Source organism: Lutjanus erythropterus, chromosome 6 (assembly GCF_056507025.1).
Source record: "Lutjanus erythropterus isolate fLutEry1 chromosome 6, fLutEry1.hap2, whole genome shotgun sequence".
Classification (NCBI taxonomy): Eukaryota; Metazoa; Chordata; class Actinopteri; order Lutjaniformes; family Lutjanidae; genus Lutjanus; species Lutjanus erythropterus.
The window spans coordinates 7367353-7391416 of record NC_139322.1 but is presented as its reverse complement, the minus strand read 5'-3'; the positions used below and the strand labels follow the sequence as shown (position 1 = coordinate 7391416).

The following is a 24064-nucleotide window of genomic DNA, read 5'->3' as shown; positions in this document are numbered from 1 at the left end:
AGTTTCAGTTTTTCAGACATCCTGACATCTAGTGGACAAAATAATTTACTTATGAGGCTGAAAACAGCAGCATCATCACAGCAGCAGAACACACTTTGAATTGAAGATTAGCAGTGAGCTCAAAGACTCTTTCTAATAGTCAAGGACGAAGCAAGCTCTTTAAAATGTAGGTTGTCTTCTCCCTTTCATAGAGAACTGATAAAAAGTTCCTTAAAACTCATCTCTGATGCAATATTCAAGATAATAATATAAGATAATAATCTGCTTAAAATTCTTCAAAATTGCTTGTTTTGCACTCATTTCCTGCAGCTGTTCACTATTTGAGTTCACTGTACAACTTATCATTTGTTCTGTTCTGTTATTTTTATGCATTGAATATAATATGAAATATCCATAAAGTATATCTGGAAAATATGTCACCGTCCGGGGTCATCAGTTCACTCAGTGATAGAAAGGGGGTTCCTTAAGGAAAAAGTTGGGAACCACTGCTGTAAAACAAACAGCTGACACACAAATCAAAGATGATTTTATTATAAAGACATATATATAACAGAATCATATCAAACTGTCCCTGAAAAATTATTAAAGAATACTGGCATCTCACTGTTGAACAGCTACAGCAGAGAAGCGTGTTGCTGCAGGATGTGGTAAACACAGTTCATAAACTCGACAACAAAACAGTATCTTTGGTTACTAAAGGTGACCTGATGCTGAACTGGAGCAGCATTTTATTCAGTTACCTTTCAGCATCAGAGGAGTCAGAAAATCTACTTGTGTTTCGATGCGTGAAAACCTGTAAATTTATAGTTTAATCTTTTTCTTGGGTTTATAGCATAGATTAACTTTCATTTTATTCTTTCAAATTAAAATAAATTTAACTGAAGTAATTTCCTGAATACTGGCAGGCGCAGACACTTGAACTGATACACGGACTTAAGCAGGAAGTCGTCTCTAAACCACACGTGCTGAAATTCAGTTTATAAAGAAGACCACAACAATCACAGGGAGAACAAATTGCACAAACTGCTGAAGACAGACCAGAAAGACGATGAATAACACCTCCTGTCCTCGTATCAGCTTTGCCTTTACAGGCAGATTCCTGCCTCCTGTCTACATCTTAGTATTCATCATTGGTCTGGCAGCTAATGGATGGGGACTGAAGTCTCTGCAGCACAACTGGAAGAAACTGGGCCACATCACCGTGTTTGTTCTCAACCTCGGACTTACAGATATTTTGTACCTGCTCACACTCCCATTTTTGGTGGTTTACCACTTTATGGAGAGCAAATGGATCTTTGGAGCTACTTTCTGCAAGATAACAAGATTCTGCTTCAACCTGAATCTGTACGGCAGCATCGGGTTCCTGACTTGTATCAGTGTGTACAGATACCTGGCCATTGTTCATCCACTGAGAGTGAAGGGAAGAATAACTGTCACCCACTCTGTGACTATCTCAGTCATGGTTTGGCTGTTGGTGAGTGTTCAAATTCTTCCAGATATGTTTTACACCAAAACACGTGGAAACGAAACTGAAAAATGCTACGATACCACCAGCAGAGACTATGTTGAGGATTACCTGAAATACAGCTTTGGATGGACACTAACTGGGTTTTGTGTCCCGTTCCTCATCACACTGGGCTGCTATGGACATGTGATTGTCGTTCTCTGCCGCACAAATACCTTTGACAAGGCACAGAAACAGAAAAGCTTGAAGTTGTTGTTCATCTTAATTCTTCTCTTCTCTGTTTGTTACATCCCTTATCACGTATTCAAGAACCTCAGCCTCTGGTCGAGAGTTCTGACTGAAAAGAGGGTGTGTCATGAATGGTTTAATCAAATCTACATCGGTAAGCAGATCAGTCGTGGCCTTGTGTGTCTGAACAGCGCTCTGAATCCTCTGGTTTACCTCCACGGAAACGAAGATATTGCAGCTCAGCTCGGACGACTGCTTCAGCGAGCTCGTCGAGCCGTCACACGGCTGTCGTTGACCACCAGTGAAGGTGCTGCATGAATTGTCTGATATGAGTTTGAAATTTTACTGTACTGCGTCGAGGTTTTCATCAACATGGTCTTCATGTTGCATATTAAAAAAAGCTCACATTAGAATGAAACAGTTCTGAAAATCTGCATGCAGGATTGCAAAGAGATTGTGACTTTTTGGTACCAGATTTCACAAATAATATAAAAATTGTTGGCTGTAAAGTTACCCATTGATCCTAAAGTGTTTATTTTGGGTCATGCAGTGTGAGCAGTGCAACTTTAAACTTGTACACTTTGTGTTTGTGTGTTTGTTGTCAGATGACATTTCTTGAAAAAGGTTTGAATATTTTACATATGTCCTGTATTTTTACTCTTAATGATTTTAGTGTTTTTGATTTATATTTTTTCATATTATACTGTTCACAGTCTTATATCTTCATTTTGTACATACTGTGCCTTTTTACATTCCTTTTTCTGATGTTTCACTTCATCATTCATCAATAATCATTGTACAGTTCGTGTCTTCCTCTTGCTGATGAACTGTTAAAATGTCATATGAAAAATGAAGCAGTATTACTTGTAATGGAGTGTTTTTGTTAACATTTCCTTTATAATTCTGCACTTCAACACACACTGTGCCTCTTTACTGCTGAGGCTGAAGGCAGCAGCTTTATCACAGCATCAACAGACCAGAAGAACACTCTTTGAAGTGAAGTTTAGTGGTGACCTCAAATTTTTTGAAATGTAGGTTGTCTTGTTTAAACCAAAGTTTTGGTCACATTGAAACCAGATGATGGCGCTAGAGGAAAAGTCAAGGATCTCTGAGTTACTACATCTCGCCATGAGGAGAACATGAATGTCTGCACAAAATTAATGGCAATTCATGTCATAGGTGTTTTTTTCTTAAAACCACAAAATGCAAGTTCATGGTGGCTCTGAAGAAAAATTCACGGGGCCATCAGAGATTATTGTCTGAGAAACATGATTGTCTGTACCAAATGTCATGGTAATTCATCCAATTTCACCCCTGCACTTTGCTTCAAAACTCAGTCAAATCTGAACACACAAACATAATACACTTATTTAGATTCAGTATTAGACAGGGGATAAAAAAAATAAATAAAGAAGTTTTTTTTCTTTTATTTTGCAATATGTAAAAGTTGAAATGAAGTTAAAATAAAGTTGAATTTTTCCTCAAAATGCAAAACAAAAATAAGATCTTTTTCTTATGCCTGACCCTGATACTCTTCCTGGTCACTGCATAACATCTGCTTCCTGAATGACAAGAAGCATGAACCTGAAATTTAATTCAAAGACATTAATAAGAGAAGTATTTAAGCTTTTTTTGTTAAGTTGTTAAGTACCGTGTATAACACTGGTTGCAACCAGGGGGTTCCAACCCCCTATAGGTAGCCAAATCTTTAAAAAAGAGTCAGGATTTTATTAATTTCTGTGAGGAAAACTAAATGAAATTGTGGTTTAGATCAGTGTTGTTTTACCACTTCAGAAAATATTAGCCTCTGAGGTTAAAATACAAGACTGACCCTGCAGCTACAGCTGGACGCAGGACTCAGTCATTTCAGTTTCCAGGTAACTCAGGTCATATGTTCTTATTGTTTTGCACTGTTTGATGTAGCAGGTTTAGCTTCATAAGTAGAACTCGTGCTCGGTTTACTGACCTTCACTTCATTTTCAACACGGCTGCTCAAAATACTCTCCTCCTGATCTGCAGTTTTCTTTGTAACAGTTCCAGTTAAGAGCCACAATTTCAGTGTTTTTGAAACATTCATTTTAAGTGTCTACAATTTATTTTTGTAGATTAGGTATACGTGTGTTCATGATGATGGCTACGCATGTTTTTAAGTGAATTTATTTCATTTTCAAAAAATATTTGACATTCCTGTAAGTACCATTACAGGGAGCTTGTGTAACACCAGCAGCACAGTTTGAGACTGCAGGGTTTAGATTTTTATTTAGCATATAAACACATATAAAGGTATATTCACAGAGCTTTCACTGTCTGCTAAACAGCCTCATCCTGCATTAGAAAAATACACAGTTAGAACAACTACAGAGAACAGAACAATGGCCAAGCATCAGGAAGAAGAAAACACAGAATCTGCAAACACAGATGCCTCTTTAGTATGTACTGCTGCTAAAAATGAAATAAAACACACAAAGAACTATATAAAAAGTTTATACAAATATCAAGAAAACGTATCTGTGATCAGTTTTCACAGGACATAATGTACTCAAATTTCACGCATTGTCACTTGTTTTATACAGATTTGCTGCAGCTATTGCGTTCACTATTTCGATCAATCCTGGGCCGACTGTTTATCACTTGTTCTGTGTGGTTATTGTTTTGCACTGAAATGAAATATGCATAAATATGTCACAAGTTGTCAGGTCACTTAGTGAAAGAAAGGTTGGACCATTAAAGGCATAATATGGAAAATGTTCCTTAAAATAAAAATAAAGTATAGACTAACATAAACAAAATCCCTTTCAAACATCATTTGTGACACTAGAAGTGTGTGATGGTGTCTGTATCTGCAGAGACTCTGCCCTTTTTTTAAAAAAAAAATAATTTGTTTATTTGACAGGGACAGTGCACAGCTCCTTCACTGTACCAGTTAGCTACAGATGAGGACGAAATTATTAGCCCCCCAATGAAAATTTCATTTTTTAAAAAAGTTTGGATGCTTACGTTATTTTACTTTGCACACAGAAACAAAATTATTTCACAAAAACCAAAAACTACCAAGGTCAAATAGTCAGTTGTGTATCATTTTTGCTGGATAACAGCCTGCAGTCGTTTGTTGTAGTTTTCAACAAGTCTCAGACGCGTCTCCTGAGGAATCCCAGCCAATTCTTCTTTGGCGAATCTCTAGAGCTCCTCCAGATTTGATGGTCTTCTGGCATGGACTTTGGTCTTCAGTTTACCCCACAGATTTTCAACAGGATTCAAGCCTGGGCTTTCTGCAGGCTGGTCAGCAATGTTCACTTTGTTCTTCTGGAGGTAGTTCTTCACCAGGAGCGACATATGTTTTGGGTCGCTGTTGTGTTGGTAGACAAAGCGACGACCCAGGCCCAGTTTTGCTGCTGACTGCTTGAGGTTTTCTTTCAAAATCTTCACATATCCTTCTTTCTTCATGAGTCCTTCCACTTTAGCGAGATTCCCAGTTCCAGACCCACTGAACCATCCCCACAGCATAATACTCCCGCCACCGTGTTTCACTGTGGGGACGGTGTTCCTTGGGTTATACGCCTCTCCCTTATGTCTCCAAACATAAGCGACGTCTCTATGGCCAAAAAGCTCTAGTTTGGTCTCATCTGACCAAATGACACGCTTTCAGTATGCATAATCTTTCTCCATTTTGTCCTTAGCATACTTCAGTCTGGCCTGAAGGTGTCTTTTCTGCAGAAGTTGAGCTTTTCTGCAACCTCACTGTGCAGGGCTCTAGTGATAATCTTCTTGAGACTACAATTCCCGACTTGGCTAAGTCACTCAGTAGTGTCTTGACAGTTGTTCTGGGGTCTTAAGACACATCTCTCACTAGTTTTCTTTCCAGAGTCTTTGAAATCCTTGGCTTCCTACCTCTGCCAGGTTTGTTCTGTACTGCTTGGCTCTCTTTGAATTTCTTGATGATACGTCTCACTACAGTTCTTGACACTTGGAAGCGCTGTGATAACGTTGTATATCCTCCTGCTTTGTGAGCATCACCTATTCTTTTTCTCAAGTCTAAACTGATTTCTTTTGCTTTTGGCATGATGCTTTCGCAAGTGACAGCTCAAACCCTTACTGAAGTTTTTATACTGTGTGTAAATTAGAAGACAACCCTCAGTTTTAACTTGATTTTACAAGCTTTGAGCTTTACAAAGTCACACATCATTGCACAACAGTGGTTTGTGCTACAGCTCAATAAAAAGGTCACTTATTAAGGGGGCTAATAATATTGACCCTGGTAAACAATTTTTTTCTGAAATAATTATGTTATTGTGTGCAAATAGAAATAATGTATGCTTTCTAAAGAAAACTAGTATGTTTAGAAATGCTATGTTGAAAATTCCTGCTTCTTGGGAACATTTTGAGAAAAACTTTAAATTTCATAGGGGGGACTAATAATTTTGTCCTCAACTGTATAAACTCATTTTAGCTGCAAGCTAATTCTTCCTGTTCATACCTGTTTTCATTTTGCTGTGCTCGGGACGCTTCACCAACCCAAAACATCATAATTTTACATCCTGGGCATGAGATTCATAAATCAACTTATCTTTATGGTGTGTTTACAAATAGCTCGGGCAAATCCTACTGATTCTACCTTCAAGGAAAAATAGTGGAAATGACATAAATCTGAGAAGATTTTATTACAATTACATATTTCAAGACGATTATATCAAACAGTCCTTGTAATATTAATGACGAATACTATCAGCTCACTGTTGAGCAGCTACAGCAGAGAAATGAGTTACTGCAGGATGTGGTAAAGGTTATGGTTTCAAAACCCAACCAGACGAAATAACCTTTTAAGAAATATAAAACCACTTGTTAATAAAAGGTCACCTACATGTGGCCTCTCTCCACCTCAGCCACTTAATTATCACCAGCTGGCTTCAATATTCACTGCTGTCCTGATTACTGGGCAGCGCAGTGCGTGCTGTATCTCGGTGTGTGTACTGCTGCTCTTCAGCTGTTGTGGTGTCCCTGTAAGCAGGTTTTCCACCAAGACCACACCAAACACTCAGCATGGAACTTTTTTATTTGGTGGCATTTTTTCCTTGCTGCCTGATTATGGTGTGAGCTAAATTTTATTCAGTTTCCATTTCTCATCAGGGACTGTCAGTGTCAGGAGTCAGAAAACTACTACTAAAACCACTACTCGTGTGGAAGTGCGAAGAAACCTGTAATTGTTGTATAAACCGTTTCTTGGCCTCAGCATAGAGTCACTTTCACATTCTGCTTTCGTCTTTAAAAACATCCATCTGATATGATTTCCTGAATGCTGGCAGGTGTGGTATCAAATATGAAGGCAGGGACTGAAAACAGGAAGTCATATCTGCACCATGCGTGCTGAAATTTAGTGTTTCTCTCAGCGTACAGTCACAGAGAGAACAAATTGTACGAACTGCTGAAGACAGACCAGAAAGACGATGAATCAAACCGCCTGTCCTCGTATCAGCTTTGACTTTACAGGCAGATTCCTGCCTCCTGTCTACATCTTAGTATTCATCATTGGTCTGGCAGCTAATGGATGGGGACTGAAGTCTCTGCTGCACAGCTGGAAGAAACTGGGCGACGTCAACGTCTTTGTGCTCAACCTTGGACTTACTGATATTTTGTACCTGCTCACACTCCCATTTTTGGTGGTTTACTACTTTATGGGAAGAAAATGGATCTTTGGAGCTACTTTCTGCAAGATAACAAGATTCTTCTTCAACCTGAATCTGTACGGCAGCATCGGGTTCCTGACTTGTATCAGTGTGTACAGATACCTGGCCATTGTTCATCCACTGAGAGTGAAGGGAAGAATAACTGTCACCCACTCTGTGATTATCTCAGTCATGGTTTGGCTGTTGGTGAGTGTTCAAAGTCTTCCAGACATGTTTTACACAAAAACAGATAGAAACAAGACTGAAAGATGCCATGATACCACCAGCACAGACTATGTTGAGGATTACCTGAAATACAGCTTTGGATGGACACTAACTGGATTTTGTGTCCCGTTCCTCATCACACTGGGCTGCTATGGACATGTGATTGTCGTTCTCTGCCGCACAAATACCATCGACAAGGTACTGAAACAGAGAAGTTTGAAGTTGTTGTTCATCTTAATTCTTCTCTTCTCTGTTTGTTACATCCCTTATCATGTATTCAAGAACCTAAACCTTTTGACAAGAGTTCTGCGCAAACAGAACATGTGTCAGGGATGGTTTAATGGAATCTACATCGGTAAACAGATCAGCCGTGGCCTTGTGTGTCTGAACAGCGCTCTGAATCCTCTGGTTTACCTCCATGGAAATGAAAATATTGCAGCTCAGTTCGGACGACTGCTTCAGCGAGCTCGTCGAGCCGTCACACGGCTGTCGTTCACCGCGTCACATCATCAAGCCGTCACACCGCTGTCGCTCACCACCAGTCAAAGTCTTGTGTAAATTGTTTGATATGAGGATTAAACTGAACGATTGTATTGCATCATCTATCCCTTTAACACATTTATTGTACTGGGGCAAGGTTTACATCAGTATGGTCTTCATGTTACTGTTAACACACTCAAAAAACTCATATTAAAACAAATAAAACAGTTGTCAAAGAAATTGTGACTTTTTGGTGCGATGTTTCACAAATAATGCAAAAATCGTTGGCTGTAAAGTTACCCCTTGATCCTAAAGTGTTTATTTTGGGCCATGCAGTGTGACCAGTCCACCTTTAAACCTGCACACTTTGTGTTGGTGTGCTTGTTGTCAGATGACATTTCTTGACTCCATACTGCTCTTCTGGTGTAATCTAAGTCTCCTAAAGCCCTGACATGCTGTTCACTTGCAGTGGCATCATCACGGCACACACACCCAGTTCAGACAGTGTGCACATGCACATAACTCCAAGCTAAGGTTTTACAGTGAAGGTTTAGGATATAAACATGGTGTTAATTATGTCATTCAAGTCCACGTGACATGTCAGGGCTTTAGGAGACTTGGATTACACCAGATGAGCAGCATGGAGACAGATTCTTTTCTTTATTTCGGTTGTTTTTTTTTACTTTTGAAAACTGGTCACTGCTTACTTACATTGTTTGGGAGATTCTGCAGCACAGTTTTCCTGTGAAACTCCAGCAGTGTTTTGTGCTGAAAAACTAAAAAAAACTGACCTTAAATCAACATGAGGGTGAGAAAATGATGACTGAATTTTCATTTTTGGGTGAACTATCCCTTTAATGCAGTTTTTGTCTTTTTGTGCTTTTAGTGCACCTTTTGTTTTTAAAGGATTTGGATTTTTTTTGAAGCACATCTGGTCTTGGCACATATCAACCTGTGAGATCTTTTTGGTGTTGTTGGAAACATAAAAACTAAACCAATCCTCCACTTTGGCTTCGCCTCTAATACACAAACTGCACTCTAAAGTCAATTATGATTCATTTCTTTAAAATAGACTCCTTATCTTGGGAAACTCTACATACTGATAGTATCCTGATGCTAAAATAGAGCTCAATTTTATTCAGTTTCCATTTGTCATAGGACTGTCAGCATCAGGAGTCAGAAAATCTACTTTTGTGGAAATGTGTAAAAACTTGTAATTATTTTATAAACCGTTTCTTGGCCTCAGCATAGTTTCACTTTCACATTATATTTTAAACTTAACAAACATATAACTGGTGTGATTTCCTGAATACTAGCAGATGCAGTATCTAAACTCAGAGCAGGGGCTGAACACAGGAAGTCCTCTCTACACCATGCGGGCTGAAATTCAGTTTCTATCACAACATACAGTCACAGAGAGAACAACTGTACAAACTGCTGAAGACAGACCAGAAAGACGATGAATCAAACCGCCTGTCCTCATGTCAGCTTAGACTTTCCAGGCAGATTCCTGCCTCCTGTCTACATCTTAGTATTCATCATTGGTCTGGCAGCTAATGGATGGGGACTGAAATCTTTGCTGCACAACTGGAAGAAACTGGGCGACGTCAACGTGTTTGTGCTCAATCTTGGACTTACAGATATTTTGTACCTGCTCACACTCCCATTTTTGGTGGTTTACCACTTTATGGAGAGCAAATGGATCTTTGGAGCTACTTTCTGCAAGATAACAAGATTCTTCTTCAACCTGAATCTGTACGGCAGCATCGGGTTCCTGACTTGTATCAGTGTGTACAGATACCTGGCCATTGTTCATCCACTGAGAGTGAAGGGAAGAATAACTGTCACCCACTCTGTGATTATCTCAGTCATGGTTTGGCTGTTGGTGAGTGTTCAAAGTCTTCCAGATATGTTTTACACAAAAACAGATGGAAACGAGACTGAAAGATGCCACGATACCACCAGCACAGACTATGTTGAGGATTACCTGAAATACAGTTTTGGATGGACACTAACTGGATTTTGTGTCCCGTTCCTCATCACACTGGGCTGCTATGGACATGTGATTGTCGTTCTCTGCCGCACGAATACCATCGACAAGGTACTGAAACAGAGAAGTTTGAAGTTGTTGTTCATCTTAATTCTTCTCTTCTCTGTTTGTTACATCCCTTATCATGTATTGAAGAACCTAAACCTTTTGACAAGAGTTCTGCGCAAACAGAACATGTGTCAGGGATGGTTTAATGGAATCTACATCGGTAAGCAGATCAGTCGTGGCCTTGTGTGTCTGAACAGCGCTCTGAATCCTCTGGTTTACCTCCATGGAAATGAAAATATTGCAGCTCAGTTCGGACGACTGCTTCAGCGAGCTCGTCGAGTCGTCACACAGCTGTCGTTGACCACCAGTCAAAGTCTTGTGTAGAGAATGAAATTGAAAAATGGTATTGCATCATCTTTTCCTCTGACATATTTATTGTACTGGGCCAGGATTTTCATCAGTATGGTGTCATGTTGATGTTAACACACTCAAAAAAGCTAATATTAAAATAAATAAAACAGAAAAAAATATGCAAATCTGCATTTAAGATTGCAAACGGATGCAAAGAGATTGTGACTTTTTGGTACCAGATTTTGCAAATAATGTAAAAATCGTTGGCTGTAAAGTTACCCCTTGATCCTAAAGTGTGTATTTTGGGTCATGCAGTGTGAGCAGTGCAACTTTAAACTTGTACACTTTGTGTTTGTGTGTTTGTTGTCAGATGACATTTCTTGAAAAATGTTTGAATATTTAACATATGTCCTGTATTTTTACTCCGAATGATTTTAGTGTTTTTGATTTAAATATTTTATATTATACTGTTCACAGTCTTATATCTTCATTTTATACTTACTGTGCCTGTTTACATTTCTTTTCTGATGTTTCACTTCATCATTCATCAATAATCACTGTACAGTTTGTGTCTTCCTCTTGCTGATGAGCTGTTAACATTTCATATGAAAAATGAAGCCAAATTAATGACCAGTATTACTTGTAATTATTGATATTTTCTTCATGATTCTGCACTTCAGCACACACTTTGCCTTTGCAGGGTGGTTCAGTTTTCAGACATCCTGACATCTAGTGGACAAAATAATCTACTGATGATGCTGAAGGCTGTGCAACAGCCTTCAGCATCATCAGAACAGAGGAACACATCTTTAGGTGAAGAGTTGGGGTGAGCTCACTGATTGTTTCCATGAGTCAAGGATAAATCAAGCAGAAAGGGACAAGACAACCTACATTTTAAAGAGTTTGTTCCTAAATTACAACCCTAGTTACTTTGAGCTGGTTAAAGTCGTACCAGTACACAATTTAAGATTAATTTATAAATCTAAACCAAAGTTTTGGACATGTTGAATTTTTGAGCAGATGATGGCGCTAGAGGAAAAGTCAAAGATCACTGAGCTACTACAACTCGCCATGACTGTACAAAGTTAATTAAAGTTCTTGGTGGCTCTGAAGGAAAATTAAGGGGATTCTTAAAGATTAATTGTATGAGAAACATGATTGTACCAAAATTTCATGGAAATGTATGCAATAGTTCATAGGGTTGTGAGGAAACAGGAGAAACACACCCTTGAAATTTGTTTCTCTTACTGCCTCTGAGAATTATAGCTCAGTCAAATCTGAACAGACAGACACACATAGATATTATTGGCCTCCATGAAACAAAGAAAAACAACTAAGGAGATTGATCAAACTACTAAAATTGGGTTAAGAACTGTCCAACAAATTATTGAAACCTGGAAGGATAGTGGTGAACCTTTATCTTCAAGGAAGATGTGGCCAGAAAAAAAATTCTTGAATGATCATGATTGGTGATCATTTACACATTTGGGGAAATCAAATTGTAAAAAAATAATAGTAGAACTCACAGCTAATTTTAATAGTGAGAGTAAGATCATTTCCACACACAGTGTGAAGAGGACTAAACAGCTGTGTAGCCTTAAGAAAACCATTTAGAAAATTCACAAAAATGTGTTAGTAGAGGATGTGGTAAAGGTTACGGTTTTAAACCCAATCGGACAAAATAATCATTTTGTGATCTTTTTGGTGCTGTTTGCAACCTAAAAACTAAACCAATCCTCCACTTTGGCTTTGCCTCTAATACACAAACTGCACTACAAAGTCTATTATGATTCATTTCTTTAAAATAAACTCTTTGTCTTAAAAGAATCTACATACTGATAGTATCCTGATGCTAAAATAGAGCTCAATTTTATTCAGTTTCCATTTGTCATAGGACTGTCAGCATCAGGAGTCAGAAAATCTACTTTTGTGGAAATGTGTAAAAACTTGTAATTGCTTTATAAACTGTTTCTTGGCCTCAGCATAGATTCACTTTCACATTATATTTTAAACTTAACAAACATACAACTGGTGTGATTTCCTGAATACTAGCAGATGCAGTATCTAAAATCAAGGCAGGCACTGAACACAGGAAGTCCTCTCTACACCATGTGGGCTGAAATTCAGTTTCTATCACAACATACAGTCACAGAGAGAACGAACTGTACAAACTGCTGAAGACAGACCAGAAAGACAATGAATAACACCTCCTGTCCTCATATCAGCTTTGACTTTACAGGCAGATTCCTGCCTCCTGTCTACATCTTAGTATTCATCATTGGTCTGGCAGCTAATGGATGGGGACTGAAGTCTCTGCTGCACAACTGGAAGAAACTGGGCAATGTCAACGTGTTTGTGCTCAACCTTGGACTTACTGATATTTTGTACCTGCTCACACTCCCATTTTTGGTGGTTTACTACTTTATGGGAAGAAAATGGATCTTTGGAGCTGCTTTCTGCAAGATAACAAGATTCTTCTTCAACCTGAATCTGTACGGCAGCATCGGGTTCCTGACTTGTATCAGTGTGTACAGATACCTGGCCATTGTTCATCCACTGAGAGTGAAGGGAAGAATAACTGTCACCCACTCTGTGATTATCTCAGTCATGGTTTGGCTGTTGGTGAGTGTTCAAAGTCTTCCTGACATGTTTTACACAAAAACATATGGAAACGAGTCTGAACAATGCTTTGATACCACCACCAGAGACCACCTCGAGGATTACCTGAAATACAGCTTTGGATGGACACTAACTGGGTTTTGTGTCCCGTTCCTCATCACACTGGGCTGCTATGGACATGTGATTGTCGTTCTCTGCCACACAAATACCTTTGACAAGGCACAGAAACAGAAAAGCTTGAAGTTGTTGTTCATCTTAATTCTTCTCTTCTCTGTTTGTTACATCCCCTATCATGTATTGAAGAACCTCGGCCTCTGGGCAAGAGTTCTGTACAAACAGAACATGTGTCATGGATGGTTTAATGGAGTCTACATCGGTAAGCAGATCAGCCGTGGCCTTGTGTGTCTGAACAGCGCTCTGAATCCTCTGGTTTACCTCCACGGAAATGAAGATATTGCAGCTCAGCTCGGACGACTGCTTCAGCGAGCTCGTCAAGTCGTCACACGGCTGTCGTTGACCACCAGTGAAGGTGTTGTGTAGAGAATGAAATTGAAAAATGGTATTGCATCATCTTTTCCTTTGACACATTTATTGTACTGGTTGAAGGTTTTCATGAACATGGTCACCATGTTGTTGTTAACACACTCATATTAAAAAAATTAAACCGATTCTGAAAAATCTGCATGTGGGATTGCAAAGAGATAGGGAGATTTCACAAAAATGTGAGCCATAATGCTACCTAAAAATAAATTTCTCAAGAGCAATTCCAGATTGTGACACCAAAAGTGTAGACCAGAAACCCTCATTATCCTGGAAAGTTGTAAGGGTTGTCCCAGCATGAAATGATTTCATAATAAATTCTATAATAATAATATAAGGTGCACAGTTCAACACAACAGCAAGATTATTGCCTGTAAGTTTCTACAAACCTAGAGGGAAAATGTTGGATATATTTGTCTTATTGAAAATATTTTAAAGAAATATTTATGTATGTTTCTTAGGTTATTTCATATTATAAATGTATAAATATATATTTCATATTTAAATTTATTTTCTACTTAATTTTAATTCTACTTAATTTTCCACTTAATTTTCCACCTTTTTTTGTCACAAATTTCTTTAATATTCTCACTATACAAAAGAAGGACGCAGTCTTTCTAAATTAAAGAACATATTTCATTGCATATATAATTAGCAGAGCTGCTTTCAACACATATAATCAATTGATCCTAAAATGTTTATTTTGTGGTTATATCCTCCCACCTTAGTTGTATCGAGAAACAAACTAATTCTCATGAATGTGTGTTCACCTCAAGCAAACCGCAAAATGGGACAGTGGCTTTGAGAAATCAGTAAACATGCAATGGAGAAGATGACTCATTTCCTGACAAGGAAACTTCTGAAAAAAATGGTGCCCCTCACCCACCTACTGGGTTATATTAGTGTGCCAGATATGCTGGTTGACAGTTAGAGGAGACTACATATGATCACTGACTTTTACCCTACTTTCCTACCACCAGATGTGGTACAGATGTCTATTTTTTAAATAAATATGAACCATACATAAATACATTTAAATAACAAAAATGAATAAATAGGACAGAGCCATTTTCTGGGCCATTGTTAAGCACCTCTTCAACTGATGTGATTATGTGCACCGTCTGGGATAATGTTCCTGCCTATTCATTCATCTTCATTTATTGCAATGTTTTATGATTGATTAGTCGCTAAAGGTACAAATAACACACAGTGAGTAAAACCTAGCTCTCTATAATATTTTTCAAATTACTAGACATACTTTTCTACATTTCCCTTTCAAAACAGAATAATACACCACACGTCTGACCAGCTGATCATACATGAGTATCAGGTGTGCAGAGGTTCACGTGCTTGATTGTAAACTCATCAGACTTTTGGTACCTGTATTTCATGTTTGAAACAATGTTTTGCATGCTGCCCTGAGACATTTGACATGTATTTTAATTTTCTGCATGTGAATGACGGCCTCGTCTGGTTAGGTGAAGAGATGATGGTAATGTTTTTTTTTGTAATTCATGCTTTCTTTTTTGTCTCCACAAAACTTTTTGACTGGTTTTACAATATGGAGACAAACATCAGTGTGCAGCGCTGGTCTTGTGTGTGCCGTTTGCTCTAACAGTTTCACTGAAAACAAGAAACCCAGACTATATCATTAGGAAAATAGAAATGCTCCTCCATGGTGCTGCTGCACCCAGGTTTACAAGCAAACATGAAGATAAATCCACTTTTTAATCCCAAAATTTTAAAAAACAAACTCTGAGCTCTCATCTGGCTGGTCAGCACGTCGGTAATTGTTTCGTGAATCGCTGCTGCAGAGTGGCTGAGAGGCAGGAGTAAAAATAAATCCAAATTTTCATTTCAAAAGTTTCAAATACAAACGCTGAGCTCTTCTCTGGCCTGTCCGCGGCTCCATGATTTCTTTGTTGTTGCTGCAGAACTCTGAAGCAGAAGTGTAGATGAATCCTCTTTTCAATCCCAAAAGTGTTAAAAAACATACACCCTCCTCCTTTACTGGCAGGAGCTCCTCTCCTGCCAGTAAAGTAGCCGGCATCACAGCAACTCTTGTGTCTCTTTTCCTCCAGAAGTGCCAGTCTGCCACCAACCCTTCACTGCAGAGCTCCCTGGCTCTGAGCGGCTGTCTGTTGGCTGTCTCAGCTCCGCCTGGTCCTCTTGGCATTCAGCAAAGCTCCATGAAACACGTGAATGAACACAACTGAAGGTAAACTCAGAAGTAACAGAGTGAGCTGATGCCTGGGTTGAGCATGTTGCTCATTAGGCTAATTTTTCTTCATTTTAATGCCGTTTTACAGCGACTTTTCCTGCATAGTCTCCGTCATTGATTCAGGGTCTCACCGAAGGAACTTGCACTCGCAGCTGCACTAGTAGGAGTCCCCCACGTCCTAAAAGACCTGTGACTGGTTTAAGTCTACCGTCACGGGACAGATTCTCTAAATGCTGAAAACCATAGAGAAGTCTAGTTCTCTCTCAGAACACCTGATTTACAATATGCTGGAAGGTTTTTTATGAAATTATTTCTCAGTTATACCAAAACAATGTTGCCTACTAGAGCTTTAATTGTTGTGGCTTGATCACAGAAGTGTTCAACTGGTTCAGACAGAATCAGATCATATGAAGCGTTTGTATATACTGTAGTTTTGAATTAAGTGTTTCAATTTGCAAAAGATCTGAGGTGATCTGATACTTGTGATACTTGTGTGTTGTTGTTTATTCTCACTTCTTTTCTGTGCCTGTTATTTATGCTTTTGATATTAAGTTTGTGTAAGGTATGTCTTGTGTTATAACGATGTTGTTAAAAGAAAATAAACATTGTTAAAAAAAAAAAAACTGTTTTGAAAATGTTACTGTTCTCTCTGAGAGGATTGGACCGTGTAGTGTGGTGACGAAGCTCATTAACACTTAGCACAACAGGAAGTTGATAGTGTGAAGATGTAAAAATAGACAGGATGTCTGTTAAATGAGATGCCCTGACTGAATCACATCTGCATCATCAAATTCAAAGAAATTCAAAGGTAAAATTCCAAGAACAGATCAGATTTAAGCATCAGTATTAACCACTGACACACAAAATATGACTTAAAAAGAAAACAAGCATTTTAGACGTAAAAAAAACTACGTCAGCACTGTTGTGCATAAACACTTCAACTGAAGTGATTTCACTGATAGAAACAGTAATAATTTTGATAAATTCTTGGGTGAGGAAATCTAACAGCCTGGTGGCTAATTAAACCATTTCAAAGCTCATTGTGTGCCTGGGCTGCTTGGTTCCTCAAATGTTGACATTCATACTTCAGTGTCAAAACCACAGTGGAAATGCATTTGGTTAGAGGTAAAAGACTTGTACTTCTGCTCTCACTGTGTGTGCATACAGTGGAAAAAAAGTCAATGTCGGGGATTACAAATGTTAAAAGAATAATGCACCACAAACATAATGTAACAGGACAGTAAATACTGACGATGCAAAGATGCAAATGTAATTATAATAGAATTTCTCACTTCAGCAAGAATTACTATGAATTAATTAATTGCCACCTCGCTGTTGTGTGTCTCTGCCAGCCACTCAAGTAGCAGGTTAGAGGCATATCTGTCCAGACTCATATTATGTATGTAATTAAGACTTTGAAGAACTTTAATAAAAGGCATTAAGTGTGTTTTTTGTCAAAATGGAAATTATCATTATACATGTTTGATTCCAGTGAGTAATTTCCAGTGAGAATCAAACTGTCTTCACTTAAAAACAATTTTTTACAGAGGAGTTCAGAGGGCTGACAGAGACCTGAACATTATGATGTCACAGTGAAATCTGACCTTTGACCCTTTGGATAGAAACTGTCATCAGGTCACAATTTTTTCCTGTTAGACATTTGCGTGAAATTTTGTCATAATGAGCGTATGAATTCCTAAGTTACGGCAAAAACATGTTTTGTGAGTGACCTTTGACCTTAAAATTCTCATCAGGCCATCCTTCAGTCAGTAGATGTTTTTGCCAAATTTGAAGAAATTCCATTTCAGGGCTGGACATGAAATCACAGTGACCATGACCTTTGACCTCCTCAGTTCATCCTTGAGTCAAAGTGAACATTTGTGCCAAGAACAAGAAATTCTGTCAAGGCGTTCTTGAGATATCATGTTCACAATAATGGGGTAGACAGATGTACGTACATATGGTCAACCAGAAAACATAAAAAAAACAAAAAACAAACAGCCAACCTAGCTGGCTAATTTTTGTGAACTTAGTGCATAAAAGTTTCACTGTGTAGAGCCACCCTAACAGTCTAATTCATAGTTTTCAGTCACGTGATATGCACGGTGACCTGGAGGGCAAAAACAACGGGCCAACATGGCTGCTCACACTGGACTCTCTGTAGAGACGCAGGACAAGCCGCTAAAATTTCCCTCTGATTCAAGCCACGAATATTTGGATCACATGTCAACTAAAAAAAAAACAAAGATATGAAAACAAACAAAGTTTTGGGCACTTGCGATCCATATGCAGCACCCGCTGCTGTATTTGAGTCACTAAAGTCCCTGCCAGAGCTCCACTTTGGCGATGCTTCTATCTATCTTGTGGAGAATCCCTCACCATACACTGCTGATCTGGACGAAAGCGCACACAAGTACAGACAGTCATATGTATTTTTGATCTGGATGGGTCAATAATGCTGCCGTTTGGGAGGCGAAGGATATCAAATTCTTCATTATCAAAATAAAGGTGAGTACTAATTAATTAACGTTAGCTATCTAACATTAAGTCATGGGCTTTAGTTAGTTTGATGGTCATTGTGGTCAGTGTTGCAGGGCAGTATCATTTTGTTAGGTCAACATAATATCTTATGACATAAATCTAAAATCTAATAAATTGGTAAAGTGTTCACTGTAAACGGAAGACAAGTTCTTTTGCCCTCCAGGGGTGCATTGCCATACGGACGTCCCGTGAAAACTATAAATACCACACTAGTGGCCCTGTGAGGCAGTGCTTTGAGCTAAATGTGAACATCAGTCGCAAACATGCTCACAATGACAATGCTGATGACAAGCAGGCCCCAATGTTTACACCAAGTTCACCATCTTAGTTTTATATGTTAATTCATTTTAATTTTGCAGGTGTTTGTTTATAAACCAAAATATTGGACAGATTGGATTTGCCGACTTGTTGCTCGTGTTGCAGATTTCATGGCAATGCATGCAACAGTTAAGGAATCTGGCGCTAGGAGAAAAGTTCACTGAAGTCAGAAGATTCACTGGATATCTGTACTAAATGTCATAGGAATCTCTTCAAGAGTTGTTGAGATATTTTTAAGTCACAGCTAAAAATGTCACCCTGCTCATAGCAATAAGGAAAAAATATCAGTCAGTGCGACACAACATCCACTACCAGAGTTACACCACTAGCATGTCCAAAAATGGCCCAGTAGAGTAACAAGGAATAGTTAGTCAGTTATATTGTCTGTTATGTCAGGGACGAACAAAGTACCGTCAGTGAAAGATCAATATCTGATCTAAAGTTCATTAGAATGTTGTATTACAATGGCAACACATTAGCCTCAGATTGGCTAGCTTGATTAGCAGTAAACTCAGTGCAGGAAAACTAAAAATCAAAAATCATAAACATGCTGTAATAAAAAGAGTTCATACAGATAATGCTCCAACAAGGGAAGCAGCTAAAAGAAGCCTGTCAGTACGAACATGGTCAGAGATTTTACAAAGTGATGGATTCAAAAATGTCAGTTAAACTGCAACTGTCACACCACTGTGTGCAGTGTCGGTTGTTACGAGCAACATAATGCTCAACTGAAACCAACAGCAGATAGTGGCTTTTGGCTTACTTAGTACAGAAATCTTATCAGCAAATTGAGGTGAGGCCAACGCCTTTAAAGAATATCAAAAGACAGATTCAGGAAGCTTCAAGAAGGAGAATGACCGCCACAGTGGTTTAGATATGCGTCAGAGCCACGAGTCTGATGGAGGGGCTGATTCATAACCTAAAATATTCCAGTGTTGCACAGTTTTTTTTTAAATGTCTACTCACCTGGTATTTCGGCACAGTTTAGGGTAGAAATAAGGCTGCAACAGTATTATTGGTAGGCTATTATGCTATTTGTGGATTCGGTGATGGCTGTATAGGATTGTTTCATGTGATCCAAACATTTCCTATTACAACTCCGGAGTGTTGTTAAGTCATGTTTTTATCCAACAAAAGATTCTGCTAAAAATATTTCATAGGTTAACAGCATTCTCTTGGCACTTAGCGCTCCATTTAAACCAATCACTTATTCAGTTAATTGAGGATTTTGTTTTATTTTAGCATTATGATGTCAGAAAATGTGATAAGAGACATTTAAAGCTTCATTCAAAAACCCCAGGAGAAGCTTCAAACGTAAAATATTACAGGACAAAAAATGACATTAGCTACAGCCAAGTATAAGCATTCAGAATGACTACCATGGACACAGTTGTCATTTTCTCACCCAGCAAAAAAAAACTTATTTATTAAGACCAAAAACTTGACATAGACTGGCCCCTGTTAGCACAAAAACAGCTCCACTTACTTTGTTTCTATCTATTATCTTGGTACAGCAGATGTAATGAAGTGGCATTTGACACCCTCAGAGGAAGACGTGGGTACGTGCATGTAATCTTTGGATCTGAACACCATGGTAGCTCACATCTAAGTCTACTATTCCATCTCGCAATGATAAGGTTCTAAGAAGGGTGAGTTTAACAGGAAACAAACCTTAAAGACAAACAGTTTATAATCAGTTACTTGAAACACTGTGGGCATCTCAGTACATGTTCTTTGCAGTATTTGCTGCTTGTCAGAAGACAGAATGAATCAAACCTCCTGTCCTCGTATCAACTTTGACTTTACAGGCAGATTCCTGCCTCCTGTCTACATCTTAGTATTCATCATTGGTCTGGTGGCCAATGGATGTGGACTGAAATCTCTGCTGCACAACTGGAAGAAACTGAAGATAATCAATGTTTTTGTCCTCAACCTCGGACTTGCTGATATTTTGTACCTGCTCACACTCCCATTTTTGGTGGTTTATTACCATATGAAGAGTCAATGGATCTTTGGAGCTGCTTTCTGCAAGATAACAAGACTCTGCTTCAACCTGAATCTGTACGGCAGCATCGGGTTCCTGACTTGTATAAGTGTGTCCAGGTACCTGGCTATTGTTCATCCACTGAGAGTGAAGGGAAGAATAACTGTCACCCACTCTGTGATTATCTCAGTCATGGTTTGGCTGTTGGTGAGTGTTCAAAGTCTTCCAGACATGTTCTACCCCAAAACATATGGAAACAACACTCAGAAATGTTATCATAGTACCTCTAAGTTGTTTGTTGAGGATTACCTTAAATACAGCTTTGGATGGACAGTCAGTGGATTTTGTTTTCCATTCCTCATCACACTGGGCTGCTATGGACACATGGCTGTAACTCTATGGACAATGAAAAGAACTGATAAGGTACTGAAACAGAGAAGCTTGAAGTTGTTGTTCATCTTGATTCTCCTCTTCTCGGTTTGCTACATCCCCTATCATGTATTGAAGAACCTCAGCCTTTTCACAAGAGTTTTGTCCAAACAAAGGATTTGCCATACATGGTATAATGGAGTCTACATCGGTAAACAGATCAGTCGTGGCCTTGTGAGTCTGAACAGCGCTCTCAACCCTCTGGTTTACCTCCATGGAAATGACAATATTCTTGCTCAGCTCAGACAACTGCTGCAGCGAGTTCGACGGATGTTCAGCCGACTGTTTCTGTCAGGCTCGGACTGTGTGCCTGTGGCACAAACTGCAGGTGACGTTTAACACAAGAAAAACGTGTTCAACAGTAAAAATATTAAACATTGTACTGTCTATTTCATAACTGTTTTCTAATATTAATTGCCACATCTATATTAGTTTCATGTTTGTGCTATGCAGCTTAGGACTGATGAATCACTCATTGTTGAGAATTGGGGCACAGCTGTATTCTGAGAGGGTTTGGATATTTACTCTTCAGTTGATCTTTCACTAAGTCACCTTAGTTCGCTTTGTTAAGCCTGCCAAACTTTCCATTCTTGCACTGCATTGAAATTGGGAGTAATTGTTGAAACGCGAGGTCGTCTCATTTCAAGATGACAACGGTGGATTTTGTCAGCTAATATAATGACCGAAGTGTAACTGGCTGTCTCCAGCTGACGGTTTAATGTTTCCATCTGACACGTTTTAAAACAAGAACACTGAGAAAATGTCAATGTAAAGTTACCTGACAACTATGTACATGGTATAATGTTAATGCTAAAAGACTGAGGCTAAAGCTAGCTTACAGCTCAGCAAACATTGGTCGAATGGTGAAATACAGCAGGTATATCTACATGATAGATGACAGAAATACACTCAATAAGGAAAAGGAAGCACAGGGACTGAATTAGTGCAGTGGACTTTGAGATGGGTCACCCAGTCAGACAAGCTGGACTGCAGTTGCCACAGGAAGAGAGCCGGGATGAGAGCTAAGCTAACTCAGTTTACACCTGAGATAGTGAGCCTGAGAGAGATGCATCATTGTTGACCCACTCTGATTCTGCATCAGCCCACATCCTCCTCCTCAAACCCCCACAGAACAAATGCAGATGCAGTGGTGTCTAACAAGTTTGTCTGGAGGTAAAAATTACTGCAGCTAGTTACGGTTGCTAAGCTATGATTGGACAGTTGCTGTTTGGAGGTGGGGCTTAGCAAAGGGTCAATTATGCTGGAAAATATATATGAAAAGATCAAACTCTTGGCTATTAAACCTTGTAACAGGCCAACTTTCTAGTGATCTTTTATCCAGTGGTCTTTTATTTAATGTAATGTGTTTTTCTTTTCCATCTGTTGACTGAATTTTTTTTTTTTAAAGCTGCTAAGAATGATCTGATCAAAATAAAAAATTTTAAACCATTCTTCTTATTTAGCTTTCATTTAGAAGTGCTATGGAGTTGACATGTTATGGTTGAGGTGCATCTGTATCTGCATTTGGAAGGTCCTCAAACTCCTATTCATTGACTTTCTCTTCTTTCTCATTCCTGCTTGCAAAGAGACTCATATGCCATTTTAAACCCATTCTTAGATGGACTGGTTGGATATTAGACCTTTTAACAAATAAATCACAGTGTGTGTAAGAGTTAACGGTGTTCTCTCAAACCAGCAACTATAGGAACAGATACAGCTTAGTTTGCTTCCTCAAAGGCTGGAAAATGATCATGAACAGGTGGTGGATGATTTTGTGGCTTTGTGTGATGAGTCTTTCCTCCATCTAAATGTATCTAAACCAAAAAACTGAAAGTCACCACCAAACAGGAAGTCACCACCAAACCCACTGCCAACTGTTGACGTAAGTGAAACATAGAATTATCTCGGTTGTGTTGGCATGTAAACCCTCACTGCACGACAAATTTTCCTCAGTGGAAAATAAAGATAACCTTAACATCTGTTAGCAATATTATTGAATGAATTTGTCAAAAATAAATAAATAAATAAACAGAAAGCTTACCAGTGCTTGAGCAGTATTTCTGGCTGTTTATACCAAGAAATGATGCAGGGCTCCTATAGTATAGAAAAACATCTGGGATACAACTTCAATCTGGGACACAACTTCAAAGGGCCAAGATTTCCATTAAAAAAAGGATTTTAAAACAAACATGATTTAATTGCAAAGATAAAATTTCTCCAAAACTGGAATTAGCGTTGGTATTAATAAATTTTAGTTTTTATTTTTTAGGGTAGGACATGATTTATTCCAATTCTTAACAATGGATGTGGTGTTTTTTTGCTATCATTATTCATCATCATTATTACTTTCATTTTGTTATTATTTTTTTTTTAAATGTGTTATCAACTTCTTTTCTGCTCTGTTAAACAAAGTGCACTTTGAATTATCTGACTTCCAGTTAAAGAAGCAGTGTGTAGGCTTTACTGCCATCTAGTGGGTGAGGCTGTAGATTGCAGCCAACTGTATAGAGCTCTCTTCATCCCCAGCTTTAAAGCATTTAGGAGGAACTACAGTGACTGCAAAAAGCTAAAGGCTGTATCTAAAGCCAGTGTTTGGTTTGTTTACTGTAGAAACATGATGGCCTCTGCAGAAGAGGACCTATGTCTTCTGTAGATATAAACAACTCATTCTAAGGTAACAAAAACACAACAATTCTTATTTTCAGGTGATTATACAATAACGGAAACATACTTATGAATATTATATACCATTTCTGATATATTCTGCCCCCCTAAATCTTACACCCTGGACCTTTTAAATTATTAATTTTAATGAGGTTTGCAACTGCTGCAATAAGGAGATGGACAGAAATTACTGTTGTGAAAGATGTTATGAGATTCTTGTATTATTCACCATAGATCGTTAATGATTCCTTTTTGTTTGTTTGTTTCAAATAATATGTTTGAGTTGGTGCATAAGATTGAA

At 38.5% G+C, this 24064-nt stretch overlaps 5 protein-coding genes across 5 annotated transcripts; all 5 read left to right on the top strand.

Annotated features, from left to right (window-relative positions):
- The first annotated feature begins 998 nt into the window (after positions 1-998).
- LOC146324781 (P2Y purinoceptor 1-like) lies at positions 999-3104 on the top strand. The gene has a single exon (XM_084719939.1). It carries the CDS (start codon positions 1049-1051, stop codon positions 2009-2011), a length of 963 nt encoding a protein of 320 aa, XP_084576065.1. The 5' UTR covers positions 999-1048; the 3' UTR covers positions 2012-3104.
- Positions 3105-7072: 3968 nt separating this feature from the next.
- LOC146324780 (P2Y purinoceptor 1-like) lies at positions 7073-8298 on the top strand. The gene has a single exon (XM_084720389.1). It carries the CDS (start codon positions 7135-7137, stop codon positions 8134-8136), a length of 1002 nt encoding a protein of 333 aa, XP_084576515.1. The 5' UTR covers positions 7073-7134; the 3' UTR covers positions 8137-8298.
- A 37-nt stretch (positions 8299-8335) lies between these two features.
- On the top strand, positions 8336-11883 carry LOC146324779 (P2Y purinoceptor 1-like). The gene has a single exon (XM_084720390.1). It carries the CDS (start codon positions 9518-9520, stop codon positions 10478-10480), a length of 963 nt encoding a protein of 320 aa, XP_084576516.1. The 5' UTR covers positions 8336-9517; the 3' UTR covers positions 10481-11883.
- A 44-nt stretch (positions 11884-11927) lies between these two features.
- Positions 11928-13765, top strand: LOC146324778 (P2Y purinoceptor 1-like). The gene has a single exon (XM_084719938.1). The coding sequence runs from the start codon at positions 12644-12646 to the stop codon at positions 13604-13606; it is 963 nt and encodes a 320-aa protein (XP_084576064.1). The 5' UTR covers positions 11928-12643; the 3' UTR covers positions 13607-13765.
- Positions 13766-20049: 6284 nt separating this feature from the next.
- Positions 20050-22497, top strand: LOC146324777 (P2Y purinoceptor 1-like). The gene has a single exon (XM_084719937.1). It carries the CDS (start codon positions 20452-20454, stop codon positions 21436-21438), a length of 987 nt encoding a protein of 328 aa, XP_084576063.1. The 5' UTR covers positions 20050-20451; the 3' UTR covers positions 21439-22497.
- The last annotated feature ends 1567 nt before the right edge of the window (positions 22498-24064 follow it).